At 40.6% G+C, this 17,834-nt stretch overlaps 1 protein-coding gene across 2 annotated transcripts in view; it reads right to left on the reverse strand.

The window, feature by feature from the left end:
• Positions 1 to 17,834, reverse strand: part of DIAPH2 (diaphanous related formin 2) — a 339,263-nt gene that overhangs the window by 266,666 nt on the left and 54,763 nt on the right. For both annotated transcript variants that reach the window (XM_032227728.1, XM_032227726.1), the window contains 5 exons: positions 12,725 to 12,799; positions 12,562 to 12,631; positions 10,251 to 10,387; positions 8,517 to 8,625; positions 3,084 to 3,194 (listed from right to left, as the gene is read on the reverse strand). In XM_032227728.1, coding sequence (XP_032083619.1) covers positions 3,084 to 3,194; positions 8,517 to 8,625; positions 10,251 to 10,387; positions 12,562 to 12,631; positions 12,725 to 12,799 — 502 coding nt within the window. The remainder of the gene's footprint in view (positions 1 to 3,083; positions 3,195 to 8,516; positions 8,626 to 10,250; positions 10,388 to 12,561; positions 12,632 to 12,724; positions 12,800 to 17,834) is intronic.

The following is a 17,834-nucleotide window of genomic DNA, read 5'->3' on the forward strand; positions in this document are numbered from 1 at the left end:
GGGCTTCAGGAGGCCAAAAAAGGATGTATTTGGTGTATAAGACACACCAACATTTACACACTCTTTTTTGGGGGGGAGATATGTCTTAAACTCTGAAAAATATGGTACTCTGTTTCCCAGATAATAAGACCTCTTCAGATAATAAGTGTAATCGGGCTTTTGGGTGCATGCACTAATCCTAACCCTAATCCTAAAATAACCGCTCCCCTGAAAATAAGCCCTCCCCAAAAATATTGCAACACAGCAGCAGCCATGAGATGACCACGCCCAATACCGCCTTCGCCTCAAAAATAATAAGACCTGAAAATAAAGCCAAGTGCTTATTTTTGGGGGGAAGGGGGGGGAGGTCAAAAGAAAATAAGACTCTGATCTATTTTCAGGGAAACACGGTAGCTGGCTAAAATAAACCACATTGCTCAATTGAAGAAGAATTATTGACTCAATGGTGTTCTTCCACTTATTTCAGATACCCTGTCAAGTGGTTTTCTTCACTTTTCCAGAATTAAGATTCTTAAGAATATAATCTAACAGTTGGGTTGGCAATATATAAATCATGTAACAATGTATACCTGTTTCTTTAAATCATACTGTAAAATGTGATTGGTTGCTGTTTTCCTCAATCGGCAATAAGAGGGAGCCAGAACGACTGTTAGCTCTCTGCTTTTTAGATGCTGGGCTGATCTGATCTGAGTGTTTTGGAAGCTGACTGTTAGAAAGTGCCATGAGCCATTGTAAGTTTTGCAACTACTAGCAAACTTTGAGTATCGAACTGATTATATGATACTAGACTATGTTATTTGGATTAACCCTTTACTGAAAGACATTGATGACTGACTGACTTATCCATGTATGACTTGGACTGTTTGATGGACTCTGATACCTCTATTTCCACGAAAGTGGAAGCCTCTTTAAACTGCAGTGTCTCTGTATGCTGGTTTGTGTGTTCTCCAACACAACTCTCACAAACACTTCTCTGAACGTACTCGCTCTCCCAACGAGGAGCTAACCTAAGAGTTATCATCTTTTGGGGTTGCTTGGACTGAGAAACCATGACTAACCAGAAGCTGCCCAATGGAGGACCAGAACTTAAATCCAACACTGAATGGATGAGTCAATGGAGCTATTGAGTTTACTGAATATTTTGTCAGGCACACACTGAGTTCCAGTTAAGCTGATTTATTGCTCAAGTCTATTCACAAGAATCTAGTCAACTAATGGCCAGCATTAAACAGGCAGTAGGTACAACAGAATTGAAGAGTTCAATGCTTGTGGGAAAGTAACAACTCCAGCTGATTACTGTCTTGACAGTATGACTTGGACAGTATGACTATTTAAACTGCAGTGTCTCTGTATGCTAGTTTGTGTGTTCTCCAACACAACTGTCACAACGCTTCGCTGAACGTTCTCGCTCTCCCAACGGGAGCTTACCTAACAAAGATGCTACCAAATCATGATTAAACAGAAGACCCAATATCTTCTGGCCATCCTTTCTGCAATGCCAACTTTTTTTTAAAAAAAATGATGCTTTATGTACAAGGAATTTGTCAGGGTAATGATGATTTAAAGCTGACCGGCCAATATAAGGCTGATGGAACTGTAAGTTAAGCTGATGAAATGTAAGGCTGGTGCAATGAAGATGAATCAGCATTGGTATAGCCTATTTAAGACTATGAAAGGGTCCACAAAAGTCTTTACCACTTTAAGAGGTGTTTATATAAGGCAGCCAGGAGAGGGTGTATTTCTTTCTCTTGGTGTATCTCTCTCCTTGTGTCCGGTATCCATTGCTAAGCTCTCTGTGGAGTGTTAAGAAAAAGATTGACTGCTTGTCAGGTATTTGCTACCATGTATATGTCTGTATATATCATGTATTTAAATCACTGTTAAACATCTAAGTCTCTGTATGCTGTGTTTTGTATCCTAATAGTAGTCACACTGCAAACGCTCTGACAGAATTGGAATATTTTAAATTATTGCTTCGTTAACAAAATGGCCAGGATGAAGTCTTTTGATTGGGGCAACATTCCCAATATTCTTCAAAAAATAGCCCACTTTCTCTATGACTCTATGGGAGTGAATTTGTCTCTACTCTACTGCATCCTTAAGAACCAATTAATTGATGTGGCATTTTGCTTGCCTTAAATCCTTTTCATCTATATTACAAACAAGCTACCTATTCCCATTTATTTCTCCTCTACAGACTGCTTGCCAATCAAAATCAGCTCCTGTTGATTACAGTTTAATTTTGAAAGGATTAGATGAAGACCAACATTTATACAGTTTCTTTTCTAACTGGCCTCAGGAGAACAATCCAATGGGCAAATAATGTTATTCCTTCTGTGCATTTCTAATAAGTGAAATTGAATGTGATATCCAGGCTGAGCTCGAGGGAGGAGTCAAACACATCATCTGTCTCGAATTCCTTTACACCCAGATGAGATTTAAGTCTGCCCACCTTGACTTATTTAACACTAACTTGCTTCGACTATTAGTAGTTCAGATTCTTGTAGAAAACTTTAGCATACAATAAATCTATATATCCATTTGAACTGTCTGGACTCCTGATTTTATGCACTGGACAGAAATATTTAATTTACTATATTTCTTTAAAAGGACTCAACAGTAGTTCTTTCTTGACTTAAAAATCCTTTAAAATTTAAAATGTACAAGAACAACAGTTCTGGTTTACCATAAATGCAAAATTCTTTCATTCTTTACAATTCCTTAGAAGTCATTTTAGAATCAGAAATTAAAACTTAAAACCAGCCCACAGTCTGAATTTCATTTAAAAATTTTGATTCTCCTGATCATAAGTTCATGGCACTATTACTACCCAGCACATACTTTAAAATTCCCTACATCAATAAAAGTGATCATTTGTCATAGAAATAAAACTATTTTTTTCCACTGATGAACATTTTTAATGCTGCAGCATTCTGCTTCCCTTTCACAATGATTAAAAATGATAAAGAAGCATTAAGGTCAAACTTAGTCATATCTTGTAAGTCTTTTGTTAGATTTACCATCACATAGCAAGCAAACACAATGAGCCTGGTTCATTAGCACTTCTACTGCAAGTAACTTACTGGTAATATTTTCTTTAGCCCACAGCGCAGGAATTCATTTCTCAAATGTACCCTAAAATCAAGCTCTTCTGGAGATGTGACGAGGGCATTTATGAACTGCATGCAGGCAACCTGTAAATAGAAGTTACAGTTAAGTAGCTTGTTAGAATCAGCACATCCAATGCACTTGTGCAATAAAATTGGAGAAAACAACCAAGAGATGTATATTTTAACTAACCCGAAAGAGTGCGGAGAAGAACAACAGAGATGATTAGGGAACTGGAGTCTAAATTGTATGAAGAACGGTTGAAGGAACTGGGCATGTCTAGTCCAGGGGTTGGCAACCCGTGACTCTAGAGACGCATGTGGCTCTTTCATCCCTCTGTTGTGGCTCCCTGTTCCCAGTTGGTGCCACAATTTTCAGAGGAGGTTCCAGTTTGTGGGGGGGGGGAGCATGGCACACAAGAAGAGACTCTATGGGAAAGGGAAGGTTTTCTGGTTGGCTCTACAATTAATAGGGCTTTTGGTTAGGACAGGTAGAGGAAAAAGGATGCCGTGCTAAAAGGAGACTCTGGTGGGGGAACCAGACTTCCTGTCAGCTCCAGAATTGAATGGGGGGATTTTGGTTACGACCAATGTGGCTCTTCGAGTGTTTAAGGTTGCCAACCCCTGGTCCAGTCTAATGAAGAGAATGACTAGAGAGGACATGATAGTAATGTTTCGATATCGAAGGAGCCGCCACAAAGAAGTGGGACTCAACCTATTGTCCTGCTGAAGGCAGGACAAGAAGCAATAGCTGGAAGCTCGTCATGGAGAGATCCAACCTAGAACTAAGGAGAAATTTCCTGACATTGAGAACAATCAATCAATGGAACAGCTCCAGAGGTGGTCGGTGCTCTATCACTGGAGGCTGGTGAGAAGAGATTGGACAGCCATTTGTCTGGCATAGTGTAGGGTCCCCTGCTTGAGCAGAGGGTTGGACTAGAAGACCTGCAAGTTCCCTTCCAACTCAGTTATTCTGTTTTGTTATTATTCTGTTATTATGTTACTTAATCTTCCATCCTTCCAAAGTTAGTAAATTGATGACCCAGACTGCTGCGGACATTATGCTGACTCTGTAAACTGCTTAGAAAGGGAGGTAAAGCACTATAAAGTGGTATATAAGTCTAAGTGCTATTGCTAATGCTATTGTCCTTCCTTCCCTCCTTCTTTCTTTCCCAGTGCTTAGAATACAGTATTTCATTATAATTGTGAGGCCTGCAATTATATCCCTTTTAGGATCTTTGGCCTGCCACACTTTCTGTTATTTCACTGTGCTGTTTCATTAGTAAAGTAGTTGGGAGGGGGGAATAGAAAGGAGTAGGATTGTGGAATGTGTTGTTGTCATTCTTTTCTAGAAGACCAAGGTCATCTTTTGTCTCCGCACCTTTGCCGGAAACAGCTGGGTGGAGATGCCAGCGTGGACGAAGAAGATTGGACCATGTGATGGATTTGTGGGTGTGGGGACAAGATCATGAACTTTTAATTGGGTGGAATCCCTGGAAGTTCTTTAGAATTGGGATTCCACAGCACAATGCTAAGATGTCTGATTTATTAAATTGGAACTTTAAAGATCATTTTGCTTTGGACTCTGATTTAATTCTACATGATACTCGGAACGCTGACAATAATTTTGCCCACTGCCAACAGTTCAATCTTCATCGACTCAAGATTGACTCAGCCTTCCATCCTTCCAAGGTCGGTAAAATGAAGATCCAGATTGTTGGAGGGAAGATGCTGACTCTGTAAACCGCTTAGAGAGAGCTGTAAAGCACTATGAAGCGGTATAAAAGTCTAAAATAAAAGCTATTTGCTATTGCTAGAACAGGTTATTTAATCCTTAACTTTTTTAGAGACAAGCTCAAAAGGTCCTTTTTCAAATGGATATAAGTGTCCTCAAATTACTTTATCAGCACTGCAGCACTGAAATCTATAACTTGATCATCCATAAAATGAATATAATTTTAATATATAAAACACTGTAAATTCTTCTAGCATCCCTGTAAATACTGCATTGTAGTGGCCTGAATTATCCTTGTTATGTTACAGCTACGACATAACTGAACAAGCCAAAGTACATGTCCAATCAGAAATTAATAGACAGAAAAGGTGCCATCTGTTGTGATTGTTTTTGCCAGGAGAAATTCTGACTTAATTGCTTGTATTAATACTGGTAGAGAGACCATTTCAGTTAGAGACGAGTTAATGAGTCTTGCAGTTGTACCTTCAGTCACGGAGTATGGATGTGAGAGTCATAAAAATCACAAAGTCCTTAAAGGAGATTGACTTTGGAGTCACTGTAACGGAGCGTATCACATGGGCAGCGTGCATAATGCTATCCACACTTACTTCTATTTTAATGTTCCCGTGTTGCATGTAAAAGCTAAGCAAATTGGGTTTTCCTATTTACCTAGATCAATAGGTTATCTCTTAAGGCCATACTAAAGAGACTAGGTGCTAAAAAAACAACAACTCTCCAACTCAGTAAATTATCAGCGATTCCATTTGAAAACCAAGACACTAAAATAGAACGGTGATTATATTTGACGTTGACAAGACGATGCTATTATTCAAATAAAAGTCATTAGCATCAATTCTACTAAGCCTTCCACCCTTGAGAGGAACTGAAAATAATAGCAACGGTGGTACATTCGTCCACTGGGAAGCATTTCAAGTATAGCGCTGGGAAAATCAAAAACAGGTGTACCCATCATTCAATGGAGCAAAATGGCAAATTATTGACTGATGAAAAAGGGTTGTAATTCTAAAAACAAATCATCATTTTGTCTAGGTCAGGAGTTGGCAACCTTAAACACTTAAAGAGCCCCAAAGGTCCTAACCGGAAGCCCCCCGTTCAATTCTGGGGCCGGCCAGAAATCTCCCACCATAGAGTCTCCTTCTAGTGTGGCATCCTTTTCCTCTACCTGTCCTAACCGAAAGCCCTATCAATTGTGGAGCCAACAGGCGACAAGGAGCCACAGCAGAGGGATGAAAGAGCCACATGCGGCTCCAGAGCCACATGCAACTCCAAAGCTGCGTGTTGCTGACCCCTGGTCTAGGTGGTCAGCCTAAGCTGTTATTTAGTGTGGCATTTTACTCCATTTAGATTTGAGGGTCTGTTTTACTTCAAGATGTTAAAGCAAATGTGTCACTCTTAAGGTATTATTCTTGACTTTATTTACTGTTAATTTTATTTATGGCTGCAGAGCACTTTTGTATTTATTCGAAGAGAAGGAGGTCTTTTCATGGGGCAAGCATGAATAGAAATTACACTGTCCACCCCCAGAGCTTGCCTTCAGAAGAGAAAAGGGATATCACTGCATCGTAACCTGACCTTTGGAGAACCTAATCTTTCCGGTTGGTTCCTTGTAGCACTCCAAGTTTTCATATTGTCATGTCAAGATTACAGAAATAATTCTTGTCTTATGGGCTTAACCTTACAAGACAGAAGTCACCAACTCAATCATTATCTCATTCAGATGGTGGCATTCCAGGGCTTGGTTTTATTTTTGCAGTGATTCATGTCTCACAGACAATCTGTAAAAAGACTTGCTCTTTGAACAGTAACTAACCACTCAAAGACTTCTATTTTCAGTTTTATGCTCCCAGAGATGGGAAAATGTCTTAGCTAAAAATGCAGAAATACTACTGTGTACGTACAAACATACACACACACACATGTATGTATGTATTATGTATGTATGTATGTATGTATGTATGTATGTATGTATGTATGTATGTTGTGGCCCAGCAGGAGCTGTTAGAATTGCCACCAGACTCCGACAGTGAGGGGCCCTATGAGTTGGCTTTGGAGGATGTGGAGGACCCTGGACAGGGTTCCGACTCTGAGCAGGGCGCAGAAAGGTTGGTTGGCCACCAGGAGGCGCCTGAGCCTTGGACCAGTGGGGAGGAGACAAGGGAATGTGATCCGGATGTCAGCAGTGGCGAGGAGACAAGGGAGTTGTTCCTGGATGCCTGGCACCGGAGAGCTAATAGGCATAAGGAACAGTTGCACAGTTACAGGAGGTAATTGCACTCAGCTGGTGGTAATTAGGCTCCTCTCAAGACTATAAAAGGAAAGCTTGTGCACACGCCCATTTTGCAGAAGTCAACGCATTTACGAAAGTTGGAGAACTGTGGTGTTAGCTTGGCAGGCTGGATTGCTGCCAAGGCTTATCTGTGCTGGATTGCTGCCAAGGACCTGTCTGTCTGTTAATAAATTTCATAACATATCTTTGGCTCCGAGTGCTTTGGTGTGGGACGAGAGGGGTGTGTATATATATATATATATATATATATATATATATATATATATGTGTGTGTGTGTGTGTGTGTGTGTGTGTGTGTGTGTGTGTGTATGTATATGTATATGTATATGTATATGTATATGTATATGTATATGTATATGTATATGTATGTTTATATGTAGGTCTCTAGTTATTCGGGTTTTCTCCCGCATAAAATTATATATATGTATATGTATATACATATGTACATACACACTCATATATTACTGTAACATTCCATTCATAATTGCAAGGGAGATGTGGGGAACTACGCCTTCACTGCACTCAAATGGTTGTGAGTCTTCCTTATAAGAAGTGGTTGATTGTTTTCTTGTAGATGTTTCATGACCCAAACTAAGTAACATCATCAGTGCTGGGAGTCAGGAGGGGGGGGGGAGGAGGGGGGGGGAGGAGGAGGAGTGGTGGAGGGGGAGGGGGAGGGGGGAGGATGTTGTCTACAGAGTCCTTGGGGGTCTCTGAGCTTGCTTGTTTTCTTGCAGATGTTTCATGACCCAAACTAGGTAACATCAGTGCTGGGAGGGAGGAGGAGGTGATGATCCTATCCATTATCCAAACTCTGTAATATCATCAGTGCACTGATGATGTTATCTAGTTTGGGTAACAAAACATTTGCAAAAAAACAACCAAGCCCAGACAGCACCAAGGACCTCTCATTTCAACTAGAAATATTCTCCTTTTATCAGTTTATTCTTTAAACACAAAACTCTGGGGGGGAAACAATTACAGCAAAGAATTTTTTTAAAGTATGTAAAGAGTGTCTCCATGGACCGAAATGAATAATTCTAAAATATACTCTCCTGCATAGAGAAAAGAGAAGCATTTATTGTATAATTGTATGCCTTCACAGTTTTTTTAAAAGACTGAATTTCTGCATTGTATAGCAATGGGTGTTTCAAATGTGTTTATGCAGAGAATAAAAGAAGATTATCAGGCTTTTCGTACCGAGATTTGAGATGAATATTTACTTGGGATTCGAAACTTCTACCCAAAACAAGGTCATTGGAACCAAAATTATCTCCAGCCATTTTAAATGTTTTTGAGGCAGCTAGTAATTAAAATGCATTGTTGCCTAATCTAATTGTCTAAACTGTAATCCAAGAAATCCTACCTGTAATTGCAGAGCTTCGTGATTTTCGAGCCCCTCCACTATGTTAGCAAATCGTTCTCCATTATTCCTCTCAGCTGCAATCGTTATAGCTCCTAAAATTTTGTCGAGCCTGTAACAGAGATTTATTTCAATGTGTTGTAAAGATATGCACGTACTTTAACAGACTATTCAAAAATCACACCTCGGATTCTTAAACGCCTTTTTTTTTTGCCTCTTTGGTAACAAATTGATTTAAAAACCAACACCTAAAAAGCAATCTGCTACTAATCAAGGAAATAAATCTTTTGAGTTTGCTTGCTGTTCCTTCGATTGTTTAAGGTTTGGATCCTTAAGTAACTAACTAGAAAAAGTTCACGGAAGAAAAAACGATTCCATCCTGTAGTCCTCCTTGCAGCTCTCTATGCTTGCATTCAAAAATTACTCCAAATCAAATAAAATACCTCTAGCCTTGTTGATAGCAATTGGGATTGGAGTTTCTGTCATGTGATGTGAGTGTAAAGTGGGAGGTCATGTGACAGCAGAGGTGAGTTGCTACATGGTTGCGTAACTAACTTACGGACGGTTCGGAGCACCTCCAAATCTCACTCCTGGCTGGCCCCGCCCACCCCACCCCTCCCAGGAGTCTCCACAGGGTCCATTTTGGAGGCAATGTAGGCACAGGGCCCACATGGAAACTCATGGAGGGAGGGGGAAAATGGGCCTCCCAAAGGTTTCCGGCCTCCGGAGGGCCTCCAGAGCTCGGGGAAGGCAGTTTTTGTCCTCCCAGAGGCTAAGGAAAGCCTCCGTAGCCTGGGTAAGGTAAAAAATAATCCCCCCACCATGATGCAGGAGGACGACTAGGAAATGTCCACCACGGCCATGCCCAATCAGCAACAGGGCAGTGAATCCGTTGCTAACACTTTTGAAGCTCACTTCTGCGTGATTAACACTTATGAATGATGGCAGTTCTGGCCAGCACTGGTTACTATCATTAAGTGACTAGCACAGTACTCCATGGTCACATGATCATGATTTGCAACCTTTTCACAAGCAAAGTTAATGGGGGAGTTTGACACGACCAAACTAGGAGATCGCAGATGTGTATATCCTCCAGAGGCGTAGTCATAAAAGAACTCTTAAATTTCTTCGGAAGTCAAAGGCCAAGAGGAAACATATGGAGGTCAACGTATTAAAGCATTGGTCTCCAGACACACTTCAAGGTGCTAGTCGTTACTTATAAAGCCCTGCATGGCATCGGACCTGGGTACCTGAGAGACCGCCTCCTGCCAATTACCTCCCAAAGACCGATTCAATCGCACAGGCTTGGCCTTCTCCGGGTTCCATCTGTCAGCCAATTTCGGCTGGTGACCCCCCGGGGGAGAGCCTTCTCTGTTGCTGCTCCAGCCCTCTGGAATGAGCTCCCCGTGGAGATCCGGACCCTTACTACCCTCCCGGCCTTCCGTAAAGCTACTAAGTCCTGGCTGTTCCGTCAGGCTGGGGGCTGTTGAAGTATCCAGCCCCGCTTCAATTGTGACTGTTGTGTATTTTAATATTGTTGTATCGTCTTATTTATCCCCTTTCCCTGTTTTATTGTTAGCCGCCCGGAGTCCTTCGGGAGTGGGCAGCATACAAAACTAATAAAACAAACAAACAAACAAAGCAAAGTTAAACTGATAATGAAAAGCAGATGCCCTAGAAGTAGGGTTCATAAATTTATTTAATTAATTAAATACACTTCATAGTTCTGTGACTTACATGTTTTCTTCTCCCACGATACAAATGGCAGAGAGTATTTTCACCGTTTCGGTCATCATGTTGGGTTGCTTTGGATCAATTGCTCTGGCAAGTAAGAGAAGGCTTCGTTCATCTCCCAGTATTCTTTGTAGTCCATACTTGGAGGGGGGGAGAGAAGGAATGGTTTAAAAAAAATATGAGATTGCAGCACACTCAATCTTCAAGCTTTATAATCCCTAACCAAAGCTCATCAGTGGAGGAGGGTAGAGGTGGGAAAAAGACTGAGCAACCAATAAGCAGATGCAGAAAGAGATAAATATCTTAGAGAGGAATATGGGAGACAAATCAAAAAGAAAAAAAAAGCATAGCAATAAAAAGTATTGAAGCGGGCAAGAGATGATGGATAGAAGACTTTCCGTTGTTGGTTTTGTTTTGATTTGCTTCTCTTTTCCTCTCTCTCTCTCCTTTCTTTTTTGTAGGTAGGTGACATGACCAGAAGTTAGGTAGGTATTGTGGCCCAGCAAGAGCCGTTGGAGCTGCCACCAGACTCCGACAGCGAGGGGCCCTATGAGTCGGCTCTGGAGGAAGTGGAGAGCCCTGGACAGGGTTCTGACTCCGAGCAGGGCGCAGAGAAACTGGTTGGCCACCAGGAGGCACCTGAACCTTGGACCAGTGGGGAGCAGACAAGGGAGAGTTATCTGGAAGCCAGCAGTGAGTTGTTCCTGGATGCCCGGCACCGAAGAGCTAATAGGCATCAGGAACAGTTGCACAAGTACAGGAGGTAATTGCACTCAGCTGGTGGTCATTAGGCTCCTCTCCAGACTATAAAGGACTGCTTGTACACACGCCCCTCTTGCAGAAGTCAACGCAGGAACTAATGTGAGCTTGGAATTGTGAGCTTGGCAGGCTGGATTGCTGCCACGGCTTATCTGTGCCGGCTTGCTGCCAAGGACCTGTCTGTCTGTTAATAAATTCCAGAAAGTATCTTTGACTCGGAGTGTGTTGGTGTGGGAAGAGGGTGGTCAGAACAGGTAGGATAGAAAGAAAATGATTTTTTTTAAAAAAACAAAGGGTGGCACCACAAACCCGGAAGGCAAACAGGCAAGGCCATACATGCAGGGCAACATGGCTTCATGTGCCACTTTGAGCACGTGTGTTATAGGCTTACAGTCCTATAGCATAAACGGAGGAACTGATGGAGACAACGGAGTCTCGCCAGGTTCAATAAATCATACTTTTAAAAAGGGTCAGGCTTCTAGAAAAAAGAAATCTCCCCTATGCAGAAAATTCCAACTGTACTGGAAAAAATATGTGTCCATTAAAATATTGCAATTGTGTATTTTGGCTATGCTTATCAGGAAGATAATTGTATTTCATGATGGAAACACAGCTTGAATACTACGTAGCTTGTTATTTCCCTGCCTATGTTCTCTTAATGCCGTCTTTTTTTTTCCCCCTATGGAAAAAAATTGCCTAGAAAATTAAATTTCTAAGTCTTCCAAACAACATGGAAGTAAAAACTAGAAGGAGATTTCGGTTTCTCTGTCTTTTTTCTGAATTTAGAAATATACTGAGAATAATTTCAAGTAGTTCAAGGCATTACCACATTTCCACACCCTCACATAGCCCCTTACACCTTCTTCCTAAAATTAAAGCACTAAATTTGGGCCCCGAAGTTCACAAGGAGAGTGGAGAGATTTATCCAAAGTTGGGTAACTCAATACAAGTTTTACTTTTTGTATGACATTATGTTGGGATTCCACATCACTGAAGCTTTGTAATAAGCAGAAGGAGTGAGCTTGGGGGTCAGGAAGAACAGCTGCTTCCTAGACAATAATCAGATAAAAGTAATCTGAGTCGGGGCCAGAGCTGTAACCTGGAAAAAAAAATCTCTGGCGAGACCTTCCCTAGTTTCCACGAAGATAAAGGTGGGAGGGGGGGGGAGGCATTGCAAGATTCCCTTCCTGTACCTTTATAATAAAAGTAATATTACCCTGCATGACTTTGGCTTCCTAGTCGGGAAGAGCTGACCTTTAAAAAAATATAAGGGTTGTGGGTTTTTTCTTTCCCAGTTCTCAGAAGAAAAGGAAACACTTCGGTATACTTGATGCCGTTTTCAAGCCTTAAAATAACATATGAATTGGTTTCGCCTTATTCCAAATTCTTTGCGGCAATATTAAACTACAGGCAAACCATCATCATTAGTAGATCAAATTTCCATTTCATTAAAGTCATCTCTTTCTTTAAAGACAGTCATTCATTACCAGTTAAAGTGAACCTATCTTAAGAGAGAGAGAGGGAGAGAGAAATCAGCCAGGGCTAAAATTCCTACCTTATTATTCATAAAGGCTTTGAGGCACTGTATAAGCTTATGTTGATTTTTCTTGTCAATACTTTCTTGCCTGAAAATTAATAATAATAACATTAACTGACAGTCCTATATTAATCACTCTTTTTTGCTTCCCTTTATTGCTTCTTATACCTTCTATACTTACTGTCGCTTATCAAGGAGTTTTTCAAGGACATCCAGGAGAAGCCCAAGGCCTTCATATCCAAAATTGTTAACCCAACTGTAAAAAAAAAAAAAGAAATTGCAAATTATTTCATGCTTGCTCCGGTGTGTACTTTACAAATGAACATTCTGATGGTTATTGCTTATTAATAGGACTTTCAGCATGACGTAGGCAGATGAGCTTCCATGCTTAGCAATCAGAGTTAACAGAAATACCCTGTTTCCCCCCCCAAAAAAAATAAGACCTAACTGGAAAATAAACCCTGGAACGATTTTTCAGGATGCTCGTAATATAAGACCTACCCCAAAAATAAACCCCAGGTAAGATTGTCAGCTAGATGGATGTATTTAGTATCATGTTTCCCTGAAATTAAGACCTAACCAAAATAAGCCCTAATGCATCTTTTGGAGCAAAAATTAATATAAGATCCAGTCTTATTTTGGGGGGAAACATGGTATGTACTCAAAATATAAGAGCCATCGTTCATTTATCAATCATCAGCATTTCAAATGGAAAATCCAAACTTTAATCAAGGGGGAGAATAACAGAATGACAGAGTTGGAGAGGAGGTCTTCAAATCCAAACCCCTTGGTGTAGGATTTCCTCAAGCAGCAAACCCCATACCATTTCAGGCAGAATGGCTGTCCCACAAAATGTTACCAAGTTATGATATTTATGTACTTACTTACCAAGCACATCTACATTATATTAAAGTAACCAAAACATATTTACAATCCTCAACACCTTTTTAGCACCCCTAAGGTTTAGAAATTGAAAGCTGAAACGTTTGACACACCCTTCATTGTCCAATGTCTTCTCAGCAACCTCCAGTGTTGGAATATCCACAACTTCTGGGGGCGAGCTGTTCCATTGATCAATTGTTCTTATTGTCAGAAAATTTCTCTTTATTTCTAGGTTGGTTTTCTCTTTTATTTTATTTTTCATTCTTTGCTTCTTGTCCAGCCTTTCAGGTGCCTTGGAAAATAGTTGACCCTATCTTCTTTATGGCAGCCCCTTAAACATTGGAACACTGCTTTCATAACAACCTTAGTCCTTCCTGCTGGTTTGACTGCAGCTGGCCGCCCTCTGAAGGCCTGGTCAGGATTAGTCTACCTGTCTTCAACAGGTGAAGGAGAGGCCAGTCTAGACAGCCTCAGGAGGGTGGCTCCGGAACCAGTCAACTGACCCTCCAGGCAGTGGTACAAAAGCACTGCAGTGATCATAAATCTCAATATTGCATGGAATCATGGTTCACATGTTGGATGCATTTTGTCTATTAGCCCATTTGAACTACATAGGTTTACATTATCAGGGTTCCAAGTAATAGACCCATAGCAAGGAAAACCCCGAGGCAGGTAGATTCCTCGAAGAATAGCTTTATTGGAAATATCATAGCGGCACATATCTGGTGAAAACCGACTCTGAAGTCTCCCACGGTTTCCCCCTAATTAAAAGTAAAAGTTTTTTTCTACTTGCTCAAAACAATCAGTCACATGGTCCAATCATGGAGAGGTCTGGCGACCGGGTACAATCACTCTGCTTTCCTCTGACCAGGTGTGAGAATGACCTTGGTTCTCAAGAGAAAATATTTTGTTTTGGCTACAGAATCCCCTCTATCTCAAATCCCACCTCCCTATTCCTCAACTCCAGTGTGGCAACACTGAAAAGGTCAAAAATGGCTTCAGTCAGGTCAGCTTCACAAATATTGTTCCCCTATGAAGCACCATTTCATCCAGTTAACAGTTGCAGACAGGAAAGTTGTGGTAATATATAGATATAGATCTCATTTTTCTATTGTTGCCATGTGAAGAACTTCATTTACAGATGCAGTATGTTTACAAAACTATAACCATTTGGCCTGGATCGTCTGGACTGCACAATTTTCTATTTTCTAAAGCATGCTTATGTAGGCAAATCCACCTTGGGAAAAAAATTAAAACCTCAGCCTTACAATAATTAACTTTATTCTATTTTTTTCCCTCTCTATTTCCAGAAAGTATTATTTTGACATTTATATTCTTGATCCTCAAATTCTTCCAATTTTCCACACAGATGAACTGCCACACAAATACAAATAATTAAAATGAACGGAGACACTTACAACACCACCACAATGACAATGCTGCGTTTGATTATTTCAAATAACTTATGCTCAGCATCTAAAGTTTAGTTCTTGCATGGAAGATAAATGAGTGGAGCATTAAATGTGTCAAAATCCGTAACATCCTGTTAATGGTTTAAGCTTTCTGAAACTTTGGACATCCACTAAACCCTAAATATGGTTTCCACTTCAAAAATGTACGATTACCATCCTTTCCCCACCTTTTTTTTTTGACAAAACTCAACAATTCTGGACATTGGCATGAGGAACACCAAGAAGCAACAATGAAATCTAGAACACCAGAACATTTGAGCAGTTGGGTTTCTCTATGTGTGTTCACGTTTGCCGTTGTTTATTAGTTTACCTTTGGCGTGCATGCAAAATTCAAGTCACTAGATGTCTCTGCAGAGCCATCAAGGTTAAAACTGATTACCAATTGAGAAGCACTTCAGAACATGCATTTTAAAGAGACTCAAGAGGAGTCAGAATCAAGGCTTTCATATAACTAGCAATAAGCCACACAAACCATCCTCAATTTTCTATGACATCTGAAAGATTCTGACTTTTGTAACTCTGGAAATTAAATTTGCAGAGGTGATGTAATTCTGCAACATTTGTCCTACAGAAAATCAAGCCTTGTGGTTTTGCCAAAATTTACCTCAATGATGAAGAACTGGTGGCCCCATTTTTTTTTGAAGTTGGAAGGCCCTCAAAATATAGTGTTACATTCTAAAAAAAAGGTTCAAAGTAATTTAAATTAGAAAAATAAAGGAGATTAGGGAAGGGAAGGGAAAAGGAGGGAGGAAAGAAAAAAGGAGATGAATAGTCATCACTCAGGATAGTGATGGAACAAGAAGCGAGAATTATACAGAGTAAGTGAAAATATTAAAGCATTTACAGAGATATTTTTTCTGATAGAACCCAACAATGCCAAATTCAGCAGTATGTTAAAAGGAAATTTCAAAGTCAGCTGAACAAAGAGAGCGGATGAAACTACAGAAGCAAATGAGAGCACCAAAATATAGATAAGCAGAAGCATCGCCCTTTTAACAAAAGAGGACAATGAAGAGTAAAAAAAAAACTAAAAAACTAAAAGGGAAAGTATAGGGAAAGTTTAATGTGTAGCCTTGCAAAACAGAGATAACTTTCATTGGTGAGAAGAATGCTACAGCAATTAACAGGCAAAGGGCAGCTGTGAAAGAGTTGATGGAGTTGGTGTCTTGCACTCAACAATACAAACAGTTTTGAGCAACTCTCAAAAATAGGTCTCCAAGGACTCAAATCACATTTCTCTACCTTGGAAGTGACATCTGAAAGTCATGTTTACTCAAAGTTAGGAGGTGGTTGATCAAGTAACAGTCTGGTTTGAATAACTGTCAGAATAACTATCTACTTTGGCTCTGCCACCAAAGAAGACAGACAAAGACTCCAATGGATAATTAGAACTGCAGAAAAAAAACAATGGCTACCAACCTGCCTTCCATCCAGGGCTTGTATATGGCACGAGTCAAAAAGAGGGCTGTGAAAGTATCTGCAGACCCCTCGCATCCTGGACATAAATTGTGTCAACTCCTATCATCAAAACAACGCTCTAGAGCACTGCACACCAGAACAACTAGACACAAGGACAATTTTTTCCCCACATGCCATCACTCTGCTAAACAACTAATTTCCACAACACTATCATATTGCCTACTAAGACTGTGTTACTATTATTCTTCTCATCCTTCCTATTACCTATCTCTTCCCACTTATGGTTATAACCATGTTGCTTGTATTTCTACAACTTATATTGTTTTGTTTCCTAGTATGATTTGACTGCTTATTTAGTAACCTATGACTATCACCCCATTCTCTACATGGGGCAGCCCTTGAAGAGTATTCGGAGACTTCAACTCATCCAGAACGCAGCCGCGTGAGCGATTGTGGTGCACCTCAGTACACCCACGTTACACCTATCCTCTGCGAGCTGCTTACCGATTAGTCTCCGGATACGCTTCAAAGTGCTAGTCGTAACTTATGAAGCCCTTCATGGTATTGGATCTGGGTACTTGAGAGACCGCCTGCTGCCAATTACCTCCCAAAGACCCATTAGATCACACAGGGTTGGCCTCCTCCGGGTTCCGTCTACCAGCCAATGCCACCTGGCTACTACCCGGGGGGAGGGCCTTCTCTGTGGCAGCTCCGGCCCTCTGGAACGAACTCCCCGCAGAGATTCGGACCCTCACCTCTCTCCAGGCCTTCCGAAAAGCCGTCAAAACCTGGCTTTGCCGGCAGGCCTGGGGTTGATGAGTTCCCCTCCCCTCTCGACTTGTATGGTTGTGTGATTCTTGGTTATTTTAATTACTTGTATTCTGTTCTATGTTCCCCTTTTCCCCTTTTGAGTTGTTCGCTGCCCTGAGTCCCTCCCGGAGAAGGGTGGCATACAAATAATAAAATTCAATTCTATTCTATTCTATTCTATACTTTTCTTTCATTCTAATATCTACTCTACTCTACTCTTCTATTCACAGTTCCCACCTCCTTCCACTCCGCCCCCCACCCTTCGCATATGTCTTAATGTGCATGTATACATACATGTTTATGACTGCAAGCCACCCAGAGTTACCCTGTGGTAAGATTAGTTTATTTTGTTTAGTTTACTGTATTGTCATTGCATCTTGTACAACGAAATTAAATGCCATCTTCAGCGTACATTATAACTATAAAAATAAGACACACATCCTTCGCATTCTATACAATTGAACGGAAAAGATGAGCGGCCAATAAATTTGATAAATTAAAGAAAATAATGACATGTTGATTTCTTTTGCTCACTTCACCACAGTCAGCAAAAGAAAGGGATTTTTAGAAGTAGATTTTATACAGTCCACGTGGGATGAATACTGCATATGGTAAGGTCCAGTGAGAAAATAGAATGTATTTTTCAAACAAACAATAAATGGCAATTAATGTCAAATGGAATAACCCCGGATCAAGGATCTCTGTTTG

The sequence above is a fragment of the Thamnophis elegans genome, chromosome 12 (assembly GCF_009769535.1).
Source record: "Thamnophis elegans isolate rThaEle1 chromosome 12, rThaEle1.pri, whole genome shotgun sequence".
NCBI classification, from domain to species: Eukaryota; Metazoa; Chordata; class Lepidosauria; order Squamata; family Colubridae; genus Thamnophis; species Thamnophis elegans.